Source organism: Mustela nivalis (assembly GCF_964662115.1).
Source record: "Mustela nivalis genome assembly, chromosome: 9".
Taxonomy (NCBI): domain Eukaryota; kingdom Metazoa; phylum Chordata; class Mammalia; order Carnivora; family Mustelidae; genus Mustela; species Mustela nivalis.
The window spans coordinates 93,011,001-93,033,336 of NC_139028.1; the positions used below are offsets into that span (position 1 = coordinate 93,011,001).

The 22,336-nt window shown below is 43.5% G+C and overlaps 1 protein-coding gene across 2 annotated transcripts in view; it reads right to left on the reverse strand.

The window, feature by feature from the left end:
* Window positions 1-277: 277 nt before the first annotated feature.
* The window catches only part of SLC1A2 (solute carrier family 1 member 2), a 132,403-nt gene continuing 110,344 nt past the window's right edge, over window positions 278-22,336 (reverse strand). For both annotated transcript variants that reach the window (XM_082748956.1, XM_082748957.1), the window contains exons 10-11: window positions 13,070-13,301; window positions 278-9,719 (exon numbers count right to left, since the gene is read on the reverse strand). In XM_082748956.1, coding sequence (XP_082605082.1) covers window positions 9,648-9,719; window positions 13,070-13,301 — 304 coding nt within the window. In that variant the 3' untranslated portion in view covers window positions 278-9,647. The remainder of the gene's footprint in view (window positions 9,720-13,069; window positions 13,302-22,336) is intronic.

The following is a 22,336-nucleotide window of genomic DNA, read 5'->3' on the forward strand; positions in this document are numbered from 1 at the left end:
AAATAAACCCTGGATCAAACCCCAAGATTTGGGAGATAGACCAAGTGATTCACAGGGAAAATTTGGATTACATCCCATTTTTGTCCACTTCACTAACTTTAGGTATGACATGACTCCATTAGATAACTAGGCATTCTGGAAAGTATTCATTTGGACACTGTACTTTTCAGTCCACAGTTTTTCCAGAAGAAACACTTCTGGAAAGACCCCCTCCCCCACTATGGAACCAATGCTAGTTTAAAATGGGAACTGAAGGAGAGGCAACGACCAAGAGAAATCAGAATGCACATTTATTGATGAGAGATATATACACAAAAGTTAAAACACTTAGTGAAATATTGGATTCACAGATTGCTTCCAGTATATAAAGAATATCCAGTTATTTTACACATGAAATGTTAACAGTAATCAGTCCACATGGTAAGAAAGCTCAAGGTGAAAACGAAAGATCTCAACTACCCCAGAAGTGCTTTGCCAATGAGGCATTGCCTAGTACCATATTGAAGAAATATCCCCAAAATTAGTTGAAATTTTTATCTGTTTTCATTCATTAGTCTTTAAACACATATGTGCTATCAGTGCTCTGGGCTACATGACTTTAGACCAATGGGGATGGTGAAGTTGAGGGAAACAGTTATTCTTATCTTTCATTCTGGACACACAAGAACCTTCTGAAGAAACCTTACCTAAAGGCTGGCTTTTCTTCAGTAGGGTTTCCACCCGGAATCTGACAGGAGTTAAAGAGGCCACATTTTCCAGGAAAAATGTGTCTGTTCTGCCATCTGTACCCCCTCACTCCAATCACTGGAGAAGCCACTGAAAATTAATGTGCTTTGTGCCCTCATGGGATTGTGCAGGCTTCCTCTCCTTTTTGTGAAAGACAGAGGCACTTGATGTTCCCAACTGTGCACGGCCATTTTCCTCTGTCCTTGGGGAGGAGAAAGGGGTGATGGGAACTGTCGATGCTACAGCATTCCAGGTAGTGATCATGAGACAGAATGTGTGTTTTAGGAGGCAAGTGGATATTTGCATTAGTTATCTCATCTCCAATCACTCAAAACATGCACACGGAGCCTACAAGGGAGAGGTCATACTTCCTTCACATCTGTGGGATCTGTGCCTCATCAGTTGTCTTTTTGTAACCCTGAAGCTTTATACTGACCATTCTTGGGCCTCTAGTGCTCTTTCTATGGACGTCTGTACAGTTTACTACAAGAACTGTGCTTCTATGGGGTTTTGCCTACATGGCAGTTAGTTAACATGACTCGAGAAACCAAGGGGGACAAGGTTCTTCAGAACCTCTAAGTCATGAGCATCCTGATCAGTATCTGGCAACCAGAGAGGCATACCTTTACCTAAGGACAGGATGTGAGCATGCACATAAGCAGGCTAACTTTTTATCTTTCTTGAGTCCAATCCACCAAGCAAAGGAAGGCTGTAGATAAGTGTCCTCATTCTACCCCGACTTAGGCCTAGATCATCAGAAGCTCCGCAACTGTACTTGCCATGCATTGGACAGATGTCTGATGACCTTTCACTAAGAATCATGACACACACCCAACCCTCCCTTGCTCGGAATTGCATATTTACAAAGATGCTGGATGCCCAGACTTTCACACAATCATTGGTACAAAGGATTCATAGAGAAGTTCTTCACTGACACGTACCGCTAGATCACATTTAAAAAGAGGAGAAGTGCTTCACTAGTTATCTAAGAGGGAAAAATAGGGTTTTCCAAAACACCCAATCAACATGCCTACCGCATTTAGATGAAAAGCTAAAGATAACATTTAAATTAAATTAAAATACATCTATACACCATTTCACTGAAATTACGCATAGTTACCTACATTATAGCTACACAAAGTGCACAGGCACTGTTCTTCATGCACGAACCAAGTGTTACTGTAGACACACAAGAACTTCATGCCTTGAACAGCTCTCTGGACTCGAAAATCACAGATACAATCATTGCCAGTTGAGGGCACTTCTCATCTGTTTGCTGAATGAGGAACAGTTTCAAATACATACCAGAACACTTTCTATGGAATTGACAATTTTCTCTAAACATGGCAAAAATACTAGCGCTACGACCATATCAGAAAGTGTGTTTGGCAGAAGGAAGACCCCCTGGTCTTCGCAGTGGCTATTGATTTGCCTTTTGGGGGAATTACATAGATCGTTATTCACCTGAGGACAGAATCTACCTGGGCTCCTTCTAAACTATTTCAGTGTGACTCTAAGCTCCCACCTCCAGCCCCAGTGATTAAGGGTATTGCTTCATAGCTAGTACTAATAACCTTTTTCTTAAAAATATGTGCTCAATTCACATAACAGTGTGACATTTACTAGCAATTTGCTTGGCAAGCATGAACTGCAACAAATCTGTCCTGAGTTGCTTCCTAGCACTCATCCTCAAGCTCTCTACTCAAGGTTTTCCAAAGCCAATTTTGACATAAATGGTTGGGGGGAGGCAGGGGAAGATCTGATACAGAAATGATCCCACGCTCATCGCGTTATTTTTCGTCTTCTTACTTTGGTGAAATTTGAATGCTTAGCTGGAAAAACAAGGAATTAGCACCATTCCTCAAGTTGAAAAGACTGATTGTTTAAATGCGTATCTTAACCAGCTAAGAGACTGAAGTGATTCCTCGTTCTTTATGGTCATTTTGTTCATTGCGGCGTGAAGGACAGGATTCTTAAATTTTTTGAACGCGGTTATATGCTCAGGAAACAACTGATAGGCTCTGAGTTGCCGTAGAAATGTCTTGTGCTCTAATTAGTTATAATTCTACCTATGTGGTTATATAGAAAATACCATAAGAAAATATCTGTCTGCAAAATTACAGATACGAAATAGATTAATTCAGTCTACACTGAGCTCTCTGTGATTTATGAAGAATAGATACAAACCTATAACATTATTAAAGGCTAAATCAATATTAAACATATAATATCCAGGACTATAAATACATTTCCTCGTGCTCTTTATAAATAATAGTAAAGAAGTCCAGGGATTTGTTTAAAAAAGAATGTAACACAGGGCTGGAGGAATTTCGCTGGGTGCGATACTGATCACAGGGGCAATGGGTTGTCCCTGGTAACGTCGGTTCTTACCAGGAAGCCAAAATGTATCTGCTGGCAGCAAGATCAAATTAGATTCACAGTTTGCCAGCTCTCTCCTTAAGCCGTAAAAAACAAATAGAAAAACAATATACAAAAATCCTCACAAAAGTAGTCTTTTATATACAAATCTCTAGAGCGACCAGATAATCTGATCTGTGTTGTGCAACATGGGAATGCAATGCTGAGGTTCCCCAGGGGGAGGAGGAAGAAGAGAGGAAGTTAAGGTGATTTATGGAAAGATCTGGATGCCCAAGGTTGAGTTCCTAGTAAGGACAATTACTCTCCTGGAGTAGTAAGTAAGCAACCAGTGGGCCAGCTTTCCGATCACACATCTCAGAGGATTCGCTGCGTGCATGAGAAACCTCAGAGCTGTGCTAGACCAGCTTTCTTGGTGAGTGCGTGCAATTCTCTCCTACCATAGGCAATGGCCATTTCTAGGCAGGCTGAATGGATGCCGTGGAGAGAAGCAGAGCCCCAGAGGGAGCAAAGCCCTGACAGCATCATTCCCGTCTCCACCAGGAATGACAAGGGTCACGGTCAGCTGTTATGTTCCAACACTCACCCAGGGATCGGGGGTGTCTCCGGAGAGACTGGAGACCTGTGATGACCCATGCTCTAAGTCATGTGTTGACTCTGCAAAAGAGTGGGTTCTGTTTCTGTAGCAGGGTTTAGTCTCAGCACAAAAGGGCCCTGTGTGACAATCAGAAGGACTTTAAAAATCTCAAAATAGATACTTGGTCTGGAGGTAGGAAGGTGAAGCCAGGCTGGACATAGGGAAAAACAAAACAAACAAATGAACAAAACCATGAGTAATAATTTAATAATAAGTTGAGTGAATCAAGTAAGAATGTGCGGGCTTCTCTTGCTTGTCTACAGGTTCTTCCATGCGTCAGTGGAGAATTAGCCTTTGTCTTGCTGCCTTTGCCTCAGGCCTTCTGCACTCGAAGACCAAACAACAAAAACCCTGGCCTAATCCTTTCTGTCTTACATTTATGTCTTGCTTCCCCAAATCTAAACAATTGGGCTTCTTTGGCAACCAAGTAAATACCAAACCTATTCCATATTTAGCAGAAGCATGGGCACAGGGCAAGGACAAAAGCAGGGGGCCGTTGCAGCCATACCACAAAGTGCAAGAGTGTGTTCCAAAACTGAGCTGGTGGCCGGCACCTTGCAGACAGACCGTGCCTTATATCTACCCTAGAAACCAGCCCAACTCCACTCTTGTAAGATAGAGCTTCTCTAGCTGGGACAGGATGCCCACGATGAAAACAAACCAAGAGGACCATTTGAAAATGAATTCAAATATCCCTGCAGAGAAGGGACTTAGCCCAGGATTAGCCTGTGCTCGGTTATGTGCATCTGTGTGTGGGCAGGGAGGGAAGGTATTAGTGTGTAAGTCTTGCACCAAATCTCCTAAGAGGGTTCAAGTTTATTTGCCAAAGGTTCCCAAAGTCCCATAGTGGGTTGGCAGTTAAGACGGTGTGCAGAAAACTGTGTGCTTTGGGCTCAGAGTGGGTTCTGTTACTACAGCAGGAACATTCTCAGCCCCTGAGGGAGGTGCTACACTCCCCTTGCCTCCCTGGCAACCGTCTTCTTTGAGCTGAATGGCTACTTCTACTAAGACAGTGAGTGAGGCCAAGGGCCATTTTGTCAAAGGATGTCTGTTTGTATCCCAGAAAACCAAACTACAGATTAACGTGGCCATCTTCCAAGCTTGTTGGAAAACATCAAAGGAAGAGAAAGACTTGAATTTAATATCATCCCAAGGGGACAAAAAAAAAAAATCCAAATTGATTATTCTGTATTGTGGGCCACTCTGACTTAAAATATAAGCAGGTCATACTTCACAGTAGTAAGCCTCTTATGAAAAAAGAAATTCAAGCAGAGATCGTAATATCATGGATTCTTAGGGCCCCAAGAGGGTTTTAATTGCTTAATCCAACCACTTTGTTTTAAGTATGGGACAGAATGAGGCTTGGGCATCAAGTGACTTGTCTAAGTTACACAGCTCAACATTGGCAGAGTCTAAGTCAAACGGTTGTTGTATCCAATGGCATTATTTCTCATCCTCCCTGTGTCATCATGTGAATTCACTGTGTTCTGCTATGAAATGAGATAATACTCAAAGAAGATTCCTTGTCCTCTTTTCTAGAAACAACCCTTGCCCTAACGCATGCAGTGCTTTACTAATGGTCTCTCAAGCAGCAACAATGACAGGTGGAACGAGAAAGGAGGAGGAAGAGTGGGAACATGGGTTTTCCTTTTGGGAAGACCATGGGCAGCTATAGCATGAGCAGCTTTGGACTCGTTTGACCTAAAGAGAACAATCTGCCTATGGTGTCTGCCCGGGTTGGCACTCGATGGCCCTTATTCTAGATTCCAGCCAGAAAGTACCAGAGATCCTGAGGCCACTCATTTCTGGCAACTAGATTTACAAAACTCTCACTTCAGGATTCCTTCAGCTTATTTGCTTAAACTTACTCTTTTTAGGTTCTCAGAGGGTATATAGAGTTAAGTGAAATAAGCTGGTCAGAGACAAATACCATATGACTTCACTCATATGGGGAATTTAAAAAAACAAAACAAAGGAGCAAAGATAAAAAGACAAAATGAAAAAATAGAGCAAACTGCCGGTTGCCAGAGGCAAGGTGGGTGGTGGGGATGGGTGAAGTAGGTGAAGGGGATGAAGAAGACACTTAGCGTGACCCTAATAGTCCAAGTGGGTATTATGACAACTGAAAAAAAATCTGCTTGGTCCTTTTGCTTGCCTAGGGATGAATTTATTTGGAGAATAAGAAAGGCAAAAACAGCAACCCAGACAACTGTATGGCCCCAAGAATCAAAGAGCAGGGAAGAAGAGCCACCTCCATTGGGTATAACTGCTGAGCACTTTTGACCATCAAGCCAAGCAAGAGGTACAAAGACCTTCCCATTAAGGGTTTGAACCATAGAAAAATTCTCTCTGAGCATTAGTGTACTTGTTCCGACTTACTGCTGTATTTCATGGGAAACTATAGTACAGATAGATTCCTTGATTCTGACAAAAGTAAAATATTGTCATAGTGTTTGCTTTTGGGAATAAAAGGAAGGGTGGTATTTGCAAAAACATGGAAGGATTGGATTTCCTTTCAGGGAGCAGGTAGATGAGTTACCCAACCCTGAAAGGTTTTCTTGACTAGATACACTTGCAAGTGACATACTTCCCCATGCAAGGTTGGAAGTGGCCTGAGGCCCTCTACTCAGTCATTGGGATTCCTCAGATTTCCTACCGGGAATACATATCCCCATACATTGAATTTCCCCTAAGCCTTTTTCAGTTTCCACAAGTCTGAATCCAAGACTGAGGCATTTGGCACCCTTTCTTTCGGCCAACCAATATTGCAGAGGAGGAGCGAATACTTGTCTTTTACCGGACAAGGTAACTTCTTCAGGCAATAAGACTGTGTTTCCACACCCAGCAGGAAATAAAGAACTGAATCTGATGTCTATGTGGTTCAGATCTTATTACCTGAAGACCTGGACCTCTGTGGTCTAGAAGACTGCCTTGATTTCTTTGATGCTCCGCATGGGAGGCATATTCCCAAAGACCTAAGGTAAAGCCTTAGCGTGAGAGAGAAGCCATTCTTCCTGCTGATTAAATTTGGCTTATTGAACTGTAGTTGGTAATCAAATGGTGGTTCTACTTGGGTTGCTGTGGGCAAAAATTATAAAGGGGAGGATGAAAGTCTGTTTAATTGATTTTTTTCTCAAAATGATTTGGATTCCTAAAAAGAGTGAATGAGTTAGTAACAAAAAATGGTGTTGCCAAAGCCCTGACTTACAGACCTTATGGGATGCAGCGTGTGGATCTGGCCTCCTGTGTCCATATATAACTTATGCATCATCAAATATTAATGGACTGTTATAAGCATTTACAACTGTGGTGAACCTATTAATATAAATCTGTGCACATAACGGAAAGATTATGGGTATCTTATTTAGAAAAGGGTTCTTAGAGGTATACTCTGGATCTGTTTGTCCTGTTTATGGCACTCTTGCTGGCCAAGGGAAGCCCTAGTGGGCATGGCATAAGAAGAATGAACAAGACCTAAAAAAATAGAGATCACAGTCATACGTCAGCTCTACATACATCCTGGATTTTCGGGTTAGTCCTGACTTTAACAGATTATTCATTTGTAATATGATGTGAATTTCCAGATGAAAGTGATTTCCTAAATACATTCTCATGAAATGTATTACAGGTAGTCTAAAACCAGAAAAACATGTTTTGTTAAGCTGTACACCTTGCTTCTTCTGAACACATTGTCCCCTTATATATTTTATAGAATAACTAGGAAGACAAAGCAAAGCAGGAAGACACTGAGGCAGAGTCTTGGGGAGACAATCCCAAGACCACTCTTTTGAGAAACACGTCAGCATTTACAAGTGCTAAGCTGGCCTTAAACAGCAAAACCCACAAACTCCTTGGTGCCTCGTCTAGATCCTTCTCTTCTCTATCACAAAGCTCTTGGGAGCACCACTTAAAGACAATCCATAAGAGTTTCACAGCTAAATCCAGGACCTGTCCTCTTGACCCACAGTATCAGCTCTAAAGGGTGTATTTATTGTCCACTACTGCATTTCACAATTCCTTGGTGACCCAGTTAACTGTCCATCTAATGAAAATGAAGAAGACCAATGACACTAAAAAGAAAAAAAGGCAAAAAGCTGCTTAATACTGCTCAATGGTGGTCCTTATCCAAAAATAATGAGGGTCTGAGAGACAAAAGCAATCAGAATCTTATGTCTCTCATATGTTCCGAAGGTGTCTGGTTTGGAAGAGAAAAGTCACTAGGAATGGGCAATAAAGGGTCCGTGATGTCTATGTACAACCTATTCTCAGAGCATTTGGACAGTACAACTCTTGATGTGTACCCAGCACCCATCTGCCGGTCTCTGATGACCACCTGACTCCTATATGTAGACCAAGTTTCTACATACTCCTCAAAGTCAGTCAAATGTACTTTATTTCTCAGTGATTCAGGTTCAAGTTCCCAACAATCTCCCAGAGCCTGCAACCTTAGGAAAATACTGTGAGTTATTCAACAGAAAAGGATAGTAGAGAAACTGACAAGTTTAGTGTGCACAATCCACCACTGGGATTCGTTGGGTGCCTATGGCCTACAAGGCACGGTGCTAATCCCCTTACAGTACTGACTCCTCAAATGTAACAGCCTTGAAGACGCCATCTTGAAGTTGTGAGGAGCCATCGTCTGCTCCCATTTCATGGCTTACGGCCGTCTTGACTTTGCCATAGGAATGTCACCTTTCTGGAATTTTGCACGTTTGTTTCCTGTTCCTTGCTACACAGAAGACTGGGAAGCAGATTGATTCTGCTTTCAACTGTGCCCTGTAACTAGATTCAAGTGCTTTGAGAGAATACAAGAGAAAGCTCTCTATGTGCTAGATCTTGGACAGTGTTTTGTTTTTATCGAGAGATGGTCTTAAAAGCGGCACAGCCAGTGTAACTGTCCTCTCTACCTGTGAGGAGAGTAGAGTGGTTAGACCTTCTAGGTTAATGAGATTGTGACTGAAATAATTTGCGATTAAAAATGTCTTTTTTTTTTTGTTAGAAATACAAAAAAGAATTTTACAGCTGGAACAAAGAAAGTAAAGCATCAATCAAATCATCTCACTCGATTTCACTCTGCCAGGTGAATGCCAACCAAATTGGAACATTTGACTCTGGTTAAAGTTGATGTTGGCTGTGCTCTCGTTTGTCCACATGCACAGCAGCGCTATGCAGATTACATCCTAATCCATTATCATCATTGAGAGCAAATTACGAGACCTTTGAAATTTCAGTAATGATTTCCCAGGACCGGATAGGGCAGAGCAGAAACTCAGTGGGTTCCATAATTGGCTGCCTTGAAGAGCATGGTTCCTACTACCATTCTCTTAGAAATATTTAATTGAGAGAGTATACAGAAGGTAGATTCTCAGAGTTCCCAAAGGCAGGGGTTTGCTTTTAATTAACACATGGACCACCCCTAAGACATTTCAAGAGGATTACGTCTAGAGGCTTCTAACAGAATCTCTTGTGTGTACCAAAGCAGAAGCAGGGACGACACCTGAAGGAATCACACACTGAGTGTCTGCTCTTTATCCAAAGTCCCCAGGATGCACCACATGCTTTAGTCGAGTCCCCTGGGAAAAGAGGATCCGCAGCTCTACATTTAGAGAGTAAAGGGAAGCTGGCCAGAACGTGTCTTCAATTCAAACGGATTCCTCCAGCAGCCTCCGTTCGGACAATAACACAGGTGAGAAAATGAGGCATTTACAAAGCATCACTTGGCAAAGACACCGCACCGCGCTTATCACTGACTCACGACAGATCCTTGAAGCCTTGGCTAGCAGATTAAGTAAACACAGAAATAGATGCTTTTTTTTTTTTTTCCTTTTTAAGACAGCTTGTTTATATTCTCTTTTTACCATAAGATACGCTGGGGAGTTTGTTCAAAACTTTGCTGAGAGTCATGTCCTTATTTTTCACGTTTCCACGGCTCTTCCTCGACTCCGCCGTCAGCGGACTTTCCGTTGGCTGCCAGAGTCACCTGAAAATAATTATCATCAGCATCCAGCTAACAGGCCGTGAACCAGAAAACCTCCCCCACGGGTCATACGGAGGAGCACCAGATCCAAGCTTCGCTCTACAACCTCCTTACTACTTTGAAATGTCATTCTTTCCCAGCAGATTGGGAGCCCATCTTGCTTTTCAAGATGGATTTGTAAATACTGAAAAGTCCACATTGGCCTTGGGGAGTATGGAGGAGCTAGAGACAATCTGCAGTTTGAAGAATAACTTCCACTCTGATTTTAGGGTTGGGGGCGTGTCAAGCTGCACACAGACCCATCATCTAAGAATGCAGCCCTTAACAAAACCGTGTCCTTGTGCTACTCCATACAACCAGAGAAAACCCCCCGGAACTCGACAGCTAGTTCTACACATGCGTGTGAAAGGTTCAGTCCCAAGGAGGCCAGGTCGGTTTATACGTGCCCAATTGCAAAATCAGAGATCGAGAGGGTCTGGATACCAGATACGCTATCCAGGCTTTAAATGTGAAAAAAGAAAATAAGGGATTAAAAGCCAGAGATCCGTGACAAGTGGACCTAAATGATTTCAACGCAGACATTCCATAATCAGGTATCCCCACCAGCCTGTCTGTATCAGGGCTTCCCTGGCTCTAAGTGAACTGAACCCTTACACCGAACAGGAGGTGTACCCCTCCGCTTCTAAGTCGTTTCCTAGCTTACCTTCTGTCTGTCTGTCCTCAACGTCATGTGCAAACTTAAACCCACGACTGATATTCCACATAATGGAGAGACTGGATTTATGGAAGCATTAGGATATGGAAATATGACAAATGCAGCAATGTTTGAAAGAAATCCGAGCTTCTTCTTACCCGAGTGGAAGTGAAACGCACGCGTTAGAAACACACACAACATGCCAGGGACAGAAAACGAAACCAAGCGTGTGAAGATAAAAGCTGTTCGTTGCGTTCCTCCTCCGAACCCCGGAAGGCCCCCTATATTCCTCTAGAAAGACCATGCAACAAGCCATGACCATCCTACATGCAGTTATTCTGATAAAAGTGTAAAAGTTCATGCACAACTTCAAACTACGGTGACAAAGGCAAGAGTTTGAAAATAGAAGAGGCCAACAGGATGCGACGATGCTTGAAGCGGTTAACATCTTGACCAGAGCTGCAGCAAATTTGTTTCCCCTTCAGTGAACTGTCAAGAAAGACTGCCAGGAACAAACTATCTGCCTGGAGAAAGCGGTCTGTTCACTCTCACCTTGAATGTGCCTAGTTGCCTTTGAGTGATGAACAAGATCAAGAGCTGTCCAGAATCATAGGTCAAGTTCAGGTGCCTCTGGAACACCAGGCAGCACTCAGGGTTGGGCCTGTTATTGTCATCATGGTTGAATACTGGGGCCTGTGTTTCCAAAGTGGCTGGGAGAGCAGCTTTTTGTTTTTTAACATTTCTTTCTTTTTCTGGCTGGGTTCAAAGAAGCTAGGGCATGGGGCGCCTGGGTGGCTCAGTGGGTTAAAGCCTCTGCCTTTGGCTCGGGTCATGATCCCAGGGTCCTGGGATTGAGCCCCACGTCGGGCTCTCTGCTCTACCGGGAGCCTGCTTCCCCCCCTCCCCCGCCTGCCTCTCTGCCTACTTGTGATCTCTGTCTGTCAAATAAATAAATAAAATCTTAAAAAAAAAAAAAAAAAAAGATGCCAAGAAGCTAGGGCTCCACTCACCAGTCCATCTCATTTCTGTCTCCTTCAGCCACCTGGGTAACAGAAAGCAAGAAGGAGTGGGGGACTGGCGGGAAGCATTGATGTCCCATCTTGTTTAAAAATAGTGAGACAGAGAATGGACCAGAAGGAGGTTTAAGCCTTTACTACAAAATTATACATTCGCTTTGCTGTCCTTCCATGCCCATTTCAGGATTTGGCAGATAATGGACCCCCAATAAACATTTGATGAATGATGAAAATAGAGGAGGTCATAGGAACGAGATGGAGGTGCTAAGCGAAACCCCACAAGGCACACAATAAATACTTGTTAAATTGAGCATAAAGCCATTCCACGGGAATGTGGACCCTTGTTGGCCCAGACTAACATTTTGATGGAGAATAACCCAGCATGTTCATTTAGATGTGGGAAACACTAACATTCCAGGAGAATGGAATATGTGCTTTAGGTACATCTGAATTTCCAATAATTTGAATCATTTTCATTGAGTCAATTAATTTTTGCAGTTGTCTCTTGATGGGCGAGTCCTTCCTTAATTTGTACTAGAGCCTCGGCTCATCCACTCCTGTACCTGATATAGAGGAGAGGAGCAAAAGACTGTTGCTGGTCCATTAGACTTCTGGATCTATGTTACAGTCCAGTTAAGAGAATCCCTCCTATGCTACCCTTAATTGTCCAGCAGAAGCCATGGTTTATACTTGGAATGACCCAGAAGGAACCCAGGAAGAAATTAAGTATTAAATGAGATCTTGTCAACAGGAGTCAAAAAAAGGATCAGAAATCTGTACAGGGTACAGATTCCCTCAGTTGCTTCCTGGAACCATATTAGTAACCCAGCCCGCAGAGTTGACTCTGCTCACCTGCCAGGGTTTCTCCAAATTTGCTTCACTCTGGTCATGACACTCTGTCTTTGACAATGTCAAGTTAGTTACAATGAAGGCTAGACAGAGCCCATCAAGCTTGAAGACTTAGTACCCAGTAGCTTGTGAAAGAGGCCAGAACATCCACAATTCAGGAAAGATAGGGCTGCCACTGCAGGAAACGTGCTTATCTGTGAATAATTGTCCTGAAGTATGGTTGTCCTTTACTTGAAATAGCTCCCCCATTCTTGGAGCAAAATGACTGCCAGTTCAAAACTCACCTTCTCACAAAAATAATTAAGGGAAAGATAGTTGTGCAAAGTTGGGTGGGTGTATTTTTGACCGATATGTAATTAATATACAGCAAGAAGGAATAGTTATGCTATGTAAAGTAAGTGATTCTGGGTATTTCTCTTGGTGTTTCATTCAAGGAATAGAATATTTGAAATCCAGCAAAGCTTTAGAAACCACAAATTCTTTGGCAAAATATTCAAGAAAACCAATCACATTTGTGGAGTCATTGGATTGGGGGAGGGGGCATCAGAATGACTGTTTTACATCACACAGACAAACCAAGCAAGTGATCAGCTCTCCCACTGTAAGACCTGATGATTTCCTGGTATGTTAGACACAGAGTTAGATGATCTGGGACTCACAGAAGCTTGGGTTACATGATCCTTCAGAGAAATAAATGTGACAATAATACATGCAGGGATTTTTTGTGCTTGCCTTAGGAAATCGAGCATGCACTATTATATACAGGTCTCAATATCCATGAAGGGGAAAGGTACCTTGCACTCATCTACTATGACAGAGTTGTGTGCAGCATAGACACATTGATTAGAGTTGCTTTCCCTGTGGTTCTTCACGTCATCATAAATGGACTGAGTCTTGGTCATTTCAATATCTTCATGCACTCGATGCTGGGAGTCAATAGTATCCAGCTCAGACTTGGAGAGGTGATAGACAATCCCAGCCCCAAAAGAGTCCCCCACAACATTGACTGAAGTTCTCATCCTGTCCCTGAGAAAAAAGAACAGAAAACATTTAGTGAAGGAGCAGTGACATGGTGGCCAGGAGGCCAAGGTCTAGAACCAGAGAAACCTGGGACTGCTCTGATTTTCCCTTTGTCTGATCTGGGGCAAGTTACTTAATTTTTATAAGCCTTGATTTCCTTGTTGGTCGATTGGAGATGACAATCATACTTCATCAGCTTGTATGAAAATTAAATGAGATCATGTATATAAAGGGTTTAGCAAAATCTCTGATGGATGGTTAAAAAAAAAAAAACCCAATTGGGGACGCCTGGGTGCCTCAGTTGGTTAAGCAGCTGCCTTCGGCTCAGGTCATGATCCCAGCATCCTGGGATCGAGTCCCACATCGGGCTCCTTGCTCAGCGGGGAGCCTGCTTTTCCCTCTGCCTCTGCCTGCCATTCTGTCTGCCTGTGCTCGCTCTCTCCCCCTCTCTCTCTGATAAATAAATAAAATCTTAAAAAAAAAAAAACCCAATAAACAATAGTAAAAAAAAAAAAAAAAAAGGAGAGAAGGAAGCATTGGAGGAAAATAGTTCTCAGATCTCAGAATTGGCACCCAGGCTCCAACAAGTAGAAGGAAAGTAAGAGGACACTACTAGTGGTGTCCAGCAATTCTTCCTGATGTAAACCATTCTTCCAAGACTCCAGATTACCTCCTCTTATGTTACTTATTAATTCTACCTGTGAATTCTCCTATAGTAGAGAATTCATCTCTTTGTAAGGATTGCAACTAACAATACCTTTCCCAGAGCACCTCACTGTTCCCACAACGCATACGTACACACGGACACAGCTAATGGATGAGAAACCCAGCCACAATTTTCTCCCTAACCAATATGCGCAGAGGCTGTGGGTCCTGGAAAAACCAGAATACTTTGCTATGCTCTCTCTATTAACCTAAAAAAATAAAATCTTCCAGAGTGCCTCTTGAATCAGGAAGTGTCAAGCAAACCCCTTTCTCAAATCTTTTTCCCAAGTTCTGATTTGAAAAAACTGGATGGTCCAGAACTCTCCTTCTTAGAAAGTCAACCCCAGGAAAACAGAGTTGTTAGGAATAAATTGTGTTCTCTGGTCCTTTAGTACAATTGGTATTAAGAGTCCTTTGAACCTTGTGTATGAGATACTAGAAGTCTGAAAGAGAAGGATGCTGGAAAATCAAAACCTTTTTTTTCTAAAAAGGAAAGAATTTAGGCAAAAATGTTGCTAAAGACGTCATAGTTGAGGACACTCTAGCCTTTAATTAAAAAAATTATAAGGATCCTAAAATTAGTGGAAGTTTTAATTAGTTCTTAGAACAAAGTCCTAAAATAAATTCTAGTTGCTACTATTAAATCTATTTCTCATTAGAGAAATGAAGCCACTCCAGGAGGAATCTGGCCTGGCTTCCTTGCAAGGAGCTTGTGAGTCTGCCAGCCTCTGGTTTCAAGTAGAAAGATGTTCCTCCTGCAAAAATAAAGATCAGAACCCGACTTCAGCTCTCAGGAGCATATTTCCATCTGAGAATGCTCCTCTCCTCCCTTTTGCTTTGGAGAATCTGCCTCAGGGTAATAGAGTCTGAACACAAATGAATACTGGTGCTTGAGGTCCTCCACAAAATTAAGTACCATAAAGCCAAGATTGGTAAGAAGACCCAGAGTGAAGGGATGAGAAGGTATTCATGATGATAGTTAAGAAAAGATATATACGTCTGGAGACAGCCTGGATTCAAATGCCAGTGTTTCCTTCTACTTGCTGGACAACACTCATCATACTTAACATTTAACTGTGAGCCCTAGTGGCCTCACCTGTGAGATCAAAATAATAAAAATGTCTGCAACACTGGGTTGTTGCAAAGATTAAATAAGATAACAAAGTGCTTAGCACAGAATTCTCTGAGACATTTAGCAAGAGCTCACAAAACATTAGTTATTACATGATGATGTGTACTCTAAATATTACTATAAATCTTATCTAGTCAATTCAAGTCTGTTTTGGCAGCACCTGGGTAGAATGCCCAAACACGCAGAGTTAAGCTACCATCTCCCCCTAGAAACATTAACTCTATTTGCAGGACAATCCTTACGGTGGCCTCCCAGCTAACCCGCTGAGTTCTTTATCCATCACATAGCGTTGGTTCCCTTTGCTGTGTTTCAACTCTACATTCAGTCCCACCCGGCATGTGTCCTGAGCCATGAACCCAACATCCTTGACCAATTGTTAAATTCCAAAGAGCATTCAGGTGAAGAGGAATTCTCTGAGTACCCATTTATATCATGGCCCAAAAGGATCTACCTTACTGGCAAGCAGATGAACTGAAGGCAGGGGTGGTAGAGATGATGCTGATGATGGTGATGGTGGTGATGAGGACAACAGCTGATATATCACATTTAATATGTCTAGAAATATGCTCTACAGGTATTACCTTGTTTAATCTCTCTACAAATGTTGCAAGAAGTATTTTTTAATTTAATTTAATTTTTTCAGTGTTCCAAGATTCATTGTTTATGTACCACACCCAGTGTCCATGTAATACATGCCCTCCTTAATACCCACCACCAGGCTCACCTAACCTACCACTCCCCTCCCCTCCAAAACCCTCAGTTTGTTTCTCAGAGTCCACAGTTGCTTGTGCTTTGTCTTCCCTTCCAGTTTACACCAATTCACTTTTCCTTTCCTTCTCCTAATGTCCTCTATGTTATTCCTTATGCTCACAAGTAAGTGAAACCATATGATAATTGACTCTCTCTGCTTGACTTATTTCACTCAGCATAATCTCCTCCAGTCCCATCCATGTTGATACAAAAGTTGGGTATTTATCCTTCCTTATGGAGGCATAATATTCCATTGTATATATGGACCATATCCTCTTTATCCATTCGTCCGTTGAAGGGCACCTTGGCTCTTTCTACAGTTTGGCGATTGTAGCCATTGCTGCTATGAACAGTGGAGTACAGATGGCTCTTCTTTTCACTGCATCTGACTCTTTGGGGTAAATATTGGTAGTACAATTACAGGGTCAGAGGTAGTTCTATTTTCAATTTCTTAAGGAATTTCTAAACTTAGTATTCATATTTAAGAAATGAAAATTCAGAGGGACTTTGCAAAGTTACACATCCTAATAAAGTCACAGAACCAAATTCAAGCACAGGCACTGAGCTTCCAGAATCCACAATGCAAAGTGCCCTGGAGCCAGACATCTTTGATTTTGAAACCAGCTCTGCCACTTCCTAACTATAAAACCTGGGTCACTTCCCCTACCAGAATTTTTCTCAAGCAGGCAAAATACCTATTTTATAGGATTTCAAGAAGATATAACCAGTTCCTGACCCATAGTGAATATTCATTATATGCTGGCTCTTTCCCCTTTTGGGAAGAGCCATCACCCCCATCATATGGGCAAAAACACAAGACACTATGCTCAAGGGTTAATGAATTTTCAGTTTAACAAATCCATTGCCACCCAAATGGGTGATATAAGTTTACAAATTCTCATTTCCTCAACCCTTGACTTTCTTTGACATCAGATCCCAACTCTCCAGAGCAGCCACTGAATCGACTTTTCAGAATAGAATATCTATTCTCTCCCATACCCTCAGGCCTCCTTGAATTGGAAAATGAACTGACCAGAGGAAATAGTTATCAGGCCAGGAATGAATGAAGATGGGATCAAGTAGAACCAAAGCATGCTGATGTCTGACACTAAAATCAGGATGGGAAGGGCCCTAGATTTAGAGCTAGAACCCTAACCCAGATCTTCTGACTCTCTTACCTAGAGCAAATCACCTCTCAAGAAACATCCGGCATGCCTTAAGAACTCATTAAAGATTGATTACAGGAGCACAAGAGCATCCAAATGGCTTTGTGGAAATAAGAAGAGAACGCAGACTCTAATACTTGTTGAGTTCTTTGCTTGTTCATTTTATTTATTCAACAGATGTACAATGAGCATCTTAGTGTGGGCAGGACATTATGTCCAGTGCACTGGCAACAAAGAACAAGAAAAAGCCCTTCCCATGCTCCCTCTTCCCCCTGGAACCCACACTCTCTTTACTTCTCTGTGTCCCCCATAGAGTGAGATAAAATGTTCTTGTAGGAATAAGTGGTGGGTGCTATGGGATTTTGTAGGTAGGACATTTTAACTATGCTTGAGCCCCAGGAAAGACTTGAGTAGAAGTATCTCAACTTAGGTTCTAAGGATAAGTCTGAGACAAAGCAGCAGAAAAGAAATAAATAATGTGAAATTGAAAGGATAAGAACACCTAAGAGCATTTAGGAGGCAAATGAGTGGGATGAGAGGCAGAAGGTAAGAATTGACCAAATCATGTATGGCCTTGTCAGCCAAGTTCAAGAGTCAGGTCATTATCCCAAGATTGATGAGGAGCCACTGGAGAGCAAGACCATGCTTGTTCTAGTATGAAGAATGGTCTGAAGGAGAACAAGTCTGAAAGAGCAAAACCCACTTAGTGAAGATGTGGTGGAAGGTTATAAGACAGAATTACAGGACTTGAGGACTGACTGGTTATAGAGAATAAATGAGAAAAGAGTCAAGGGTTCCTCTCAGGTTTCTGGTTTGGGGCAACCAGTGAACAGTGCCACCATATGTATGGGATATGAAAGGTTGGGATGAGAAATGTTCTCAATACAGCTGGAACATACCGGGCCTGAAATCTGGGAGCCAGCAAAGAAGAAAAGTCCCACAAGTGGTTGGGAATATGGACTATCAGGAGAGACATAGAGAGTTAGGAGTCGGTACCTAAAGAGGCGATGGGTGGATGCCACAAGTGTGTTTGGTTCATCGTTGGAGGGAATGGAGAGTGAGAAGAGCAGGCAGTATTGTCTGGACCCTGAGGGTGACCAAGAGTCAAGAAATGTGCACAGGCATAAGAGTCTGCAAGGATGGAAGAAAAATGGAAGAGTTGGGGGGAAGCGTGTTTCAAAAATAAGGGTGTAGTAGAGAATATCAATTACAGCCAAGAGGTCAGGTAAGAAGAGTAAAAGTGCCCCCTTGGTTTTAGTGACAAAGAAGCCCATTACTGATCCAGCCAGGGCAGGTACAAGCCAGAGGCAGAGAGAGAAGATGGCTCACCATGGATAGAAAACTGAATGAGAAAGAGAAAGTGATGCCATTATTTGTTATCAACGTATTCGAGGCAACTGACTGAGAAGGTGAAGGGAGGGAAAGGGAGATGGAGGGAGACAGGAGATAGGATTTTTAGTTTGCAGCAGAGGCCACCAGGGGAATGTCTGACCAACTCTGGGGAAGTCCAAGTCTAGCTAAAAGTAGGATATGGGAGTTTGCGGTTCCCACGTGGAAATTTCTCCACAGGCGGATACTTTCGTTTTGTCTCACAACTAGTCCTGACTGTTCAGGAAACTCTGCTGACCTCAAGTACTTCAAGGCTACTTGGTAAAAAGAATTTTAGAGTGCTTGATGCTATCCTTGGGTTTGGACACTGTGTGTCAGAACTATGAAGAGGAGACGGAGGGGAGGTCAGAATCGTTCGCTGAAGGGGATCCACCACCACAGGTGCCCTAGCTCTGGGGCCACCAAAGATGAGAGAGGGGCTTGCCTTCCTTATTCATACTGACAAACCCGGTCTGGTTCCCTGGGAGAAAGACAATTGCCATGGTCCTTTTTCTCTCTTTTCTATCTCTTGATCTAAGTCCTCTGGCAGGAGGGTGTTAAAATTGTTGGACAGTCCTGGTTCTCATGAACTAACAGAGCCGAGGGAGCAGGGTCACCCAAAATCTATCTGGTTCCTTGTATTGGACTGAGCCATATGAAATTGCCATTTTGACAGTTCCCTAAAGCCAAACATTGACAATTTCATGTGATTCAACTTAGCATTCAGACACAAACCACCATGTCTGCCTCTTAGAATGCAGAGCGCACAGTGTGGCAGAGGGGTCACTGAGGCCCCAGACCTAAGAAGTCTGGCACGACCCGAACCATCTGAGGGCTAAAGCCACATGGGGATGAGAAGGGAAGGAGGGCCCGCTGAAGCACTGGGGAAGAGCGTGAACCTTGGATGGGAGCCCGGGCTGCGATCCCAGCTCCGGCAGGGCAAGAAACGTAGCTTTTCCCACTCAGCTTTCTCATTTGTCAGCTTTGGAAATAACCCCTCCCTCCAAGCATGTTGAGAAGATAGTAAGTGCTAATGTGTCCTGAACGCTAATGTGTCATCAAGGGGGCCTCTGCCAAACTCTGCATATAAAAAGCCTCACAGTGCACGGGACACAAACCCAGTTGGGCTCTTCATCCTTCTCCTCCTCCTCCTTCTCCTCCTCAGGAGTCCAAGTGAAGAGGGGAGTAAACCACTTCCTCTTTTGTTTCCTCCACCAAGTCTTGCACACTCCTCTTTTGGCACTTAGCACAACTCGGCTGGGATTTTTTGACCACATCTGTCCCCATTACTAGACCACCAGCTCCTTGAGTGCTGATACCACGTGGTCTCGGTTGGTGACATGGGCAAGATGGAGGGAGGCGGGTGGGCAGGCATGTGAGGGAGAAAGGGCAGGGATGGGTTGTTGAAGAGGATGGAAAAACTCTAGAAAGAGAAGTATCTTTTTGTTTGGCAAATATCTGGCTGGCTGTCTTGGTGGTGAGAAGTTGGGGCCAGGGCAAGATGTAGAGGGAGGAGGAAGGAGATGCCGACAGCCTAAATTACCTTGCCTACAAAAACCAGAGAGGTGTCCTGATTGCTGGGGGCGAACACAGAGGTGGAAGGAAGAGCAAGGCACAGGGAGACAGGGACCGAAGGGCAAAATAGAGCAGGGAGAGGAGACCAGGAGGGGTGTGGTGGGCACTAAAGGACTTCTTTTAAAAGAAAAGGGGTGCCTCATATTAAATTGTTGTTTCCAAGCTACCTGAAATTATTAAGTGATTACTTCAGTGAAACTAAACTCAAGATTCAATTGTAGATAAAGGGACATTTTCCCTTTTTCATCTTATCACTCTCCTGAGCTTTGTGCCTCCCCTTGTTTTTCCATATTTCTTTTGTGATACTTTAAAAAGTGATTTTGCTGTGCAGGACTGTACCCCCACCCCCACCCCCACCTCACCCCCACCGCACCCCTGATCTGTAATTTCACCACCTTGAGCCAGGGACGCTTTGTCAGGAGAGGGAAGGACTTAGAAGAAAGGGTCACAACCCATCCTAGGGTCGACATAGAATGGGTGACGTAGAGAGAATTCTATGGGACTGGAAAATCAAAGAAAATATTTAAACATACGCCCCTAGAATCTTCAGAGCTATGGCAGATGTAGGAACTCATTTCTTCTTCCACCAGACACGGAGTAGGGCTTCAACCAGTTCTGTGTGTATATGTGCATACACGTGTCTCAAGTAAGAGAACTAGAATCCAGGTGGATAGGCCCAGACCCTCAAGGAACAGCCAGATCATCCGGGTTTGAGTCCCAGATCAGCCATTCAACATGCACTAAATCAAGATAAGCTACTTTTCTGTGAGCCTCCGTTTCCTCAATGGTTAAATGGGGATAATACCATTGCCTGCCTCATGATTTGGGGCAACTTTTAAACAGGTCCAAGTAAAGTGCTTAGAATACTGTCTAATATTAAAAGGGTACTTGCTGAGTATGAGTTATCGGTATCCTGAGTCCTTTCCATCATTTTTATTGACTAGATGCGAGAACGGCCAACTGGTGTTCAGGGAAGAACCGAGGGGGCCTGGATGGCTCAGTCAGTAACGTATCCGACTCTTGATTTCCACTCAGGTCTTGATCTCAGGGTCATGAGTTGAAGCCCTGCTTGAAAAAGAATCGAAGTGCTGATATCCCCAAATCAGGGACCCCTACTCTCCCTTCCCTATCTCTAATCCATGGCTTCTGGAAGTGAGGTCCCTGGCCTGCATCACTGGCAATCACTGGCAATACTAATTCTTGGTCCCCACTCCAGACCTCCGGAATCTCCAGGAGATCTTGGCGCATGCTCAAGCTTGAGCATCACTGCTCTAGTCCCTCCAGGGAGGGATGCTAACAGGGAGCTTCAGAGCTCCCCTGCAGGAGGGAGGCCGTAAGTCTCCCTAGTAAGTTCGATTTCAACTCTGTCCCCCAGCTAGTAAATCTGTCCCCAGAAACGATCTCACCAGCAATCTTATGTGATAAGTGGGTCATGGATCCCCTTGGGTTTCACTGTATTTTGGCTTTCCTTTTGCCACCTGTGGCCAGACCTGGTTATTTATTACCTCTTCCTGGTACTGGTTCCTTCCTGCTTCCCTCCAAGATACAGCGGTGTCAGCGAGTTCTCTTAGAAATAGGTGCCGAGGATTCCTGACACAGAGGGCTTCTTGGACCCTGGGGAAGGTTCTGGTTTTACCAGCCCCACCCATCCGGTGTTTGAGGACTCCGGCAGTTTTTGGGGCCCAGAATCTTCGTTTTCACCATGACATTTACAGAGCAGCCAAGCCTGCCCATCGAAAAGCATCCAGGGCTTGGCGGGCAGTAATGAGGCTGGCCAGTCTCCAGCAGCTGGCAAACACTGTGGCACATTAAATGTCACTGCAGGCTTTGTTTGGTTTTAAATTGAAAAATTGCTAGAGTTATGAGAGCTTACAAGCTTTGCCTGGAGAGGAAAAAAAAGAAATCCCTTCACCTTTTCTTTTTCTCTACTTCACTGCTGCCCCCTCCCCCCGCCTCTACCACCGACTATTTCGCTAGGGAATGGCCAGCCTCCCCCTGTACATCTGTGTCACCTCTTCCCCCTCTCCCCACTCACACTGTAACAGGCACCCAGTGGCCACAGAGCTCATGACCAAGAGTATGTTTCCAGAGCTCCACTTGCTGGTGAGCAAGAATGTGCCACCATTACTAATTCAAAGCAGATCTGACCTAGCTACAGACCCCTACACACATTTTCCCAGGCTCCTCCACCCTCCCTTTTTTCCCTCTTCTTAAAAGGAACGTTCAGGCTTATTTGTATACAAACATCCATCACCCGCAGAATCCTAGTCCAGGTCTTAAAACCAGTAGGGCACTCAAGGGCATGGGGTGTAGACTCTGCTTTTAAGCTGACAAGTCATTATTCT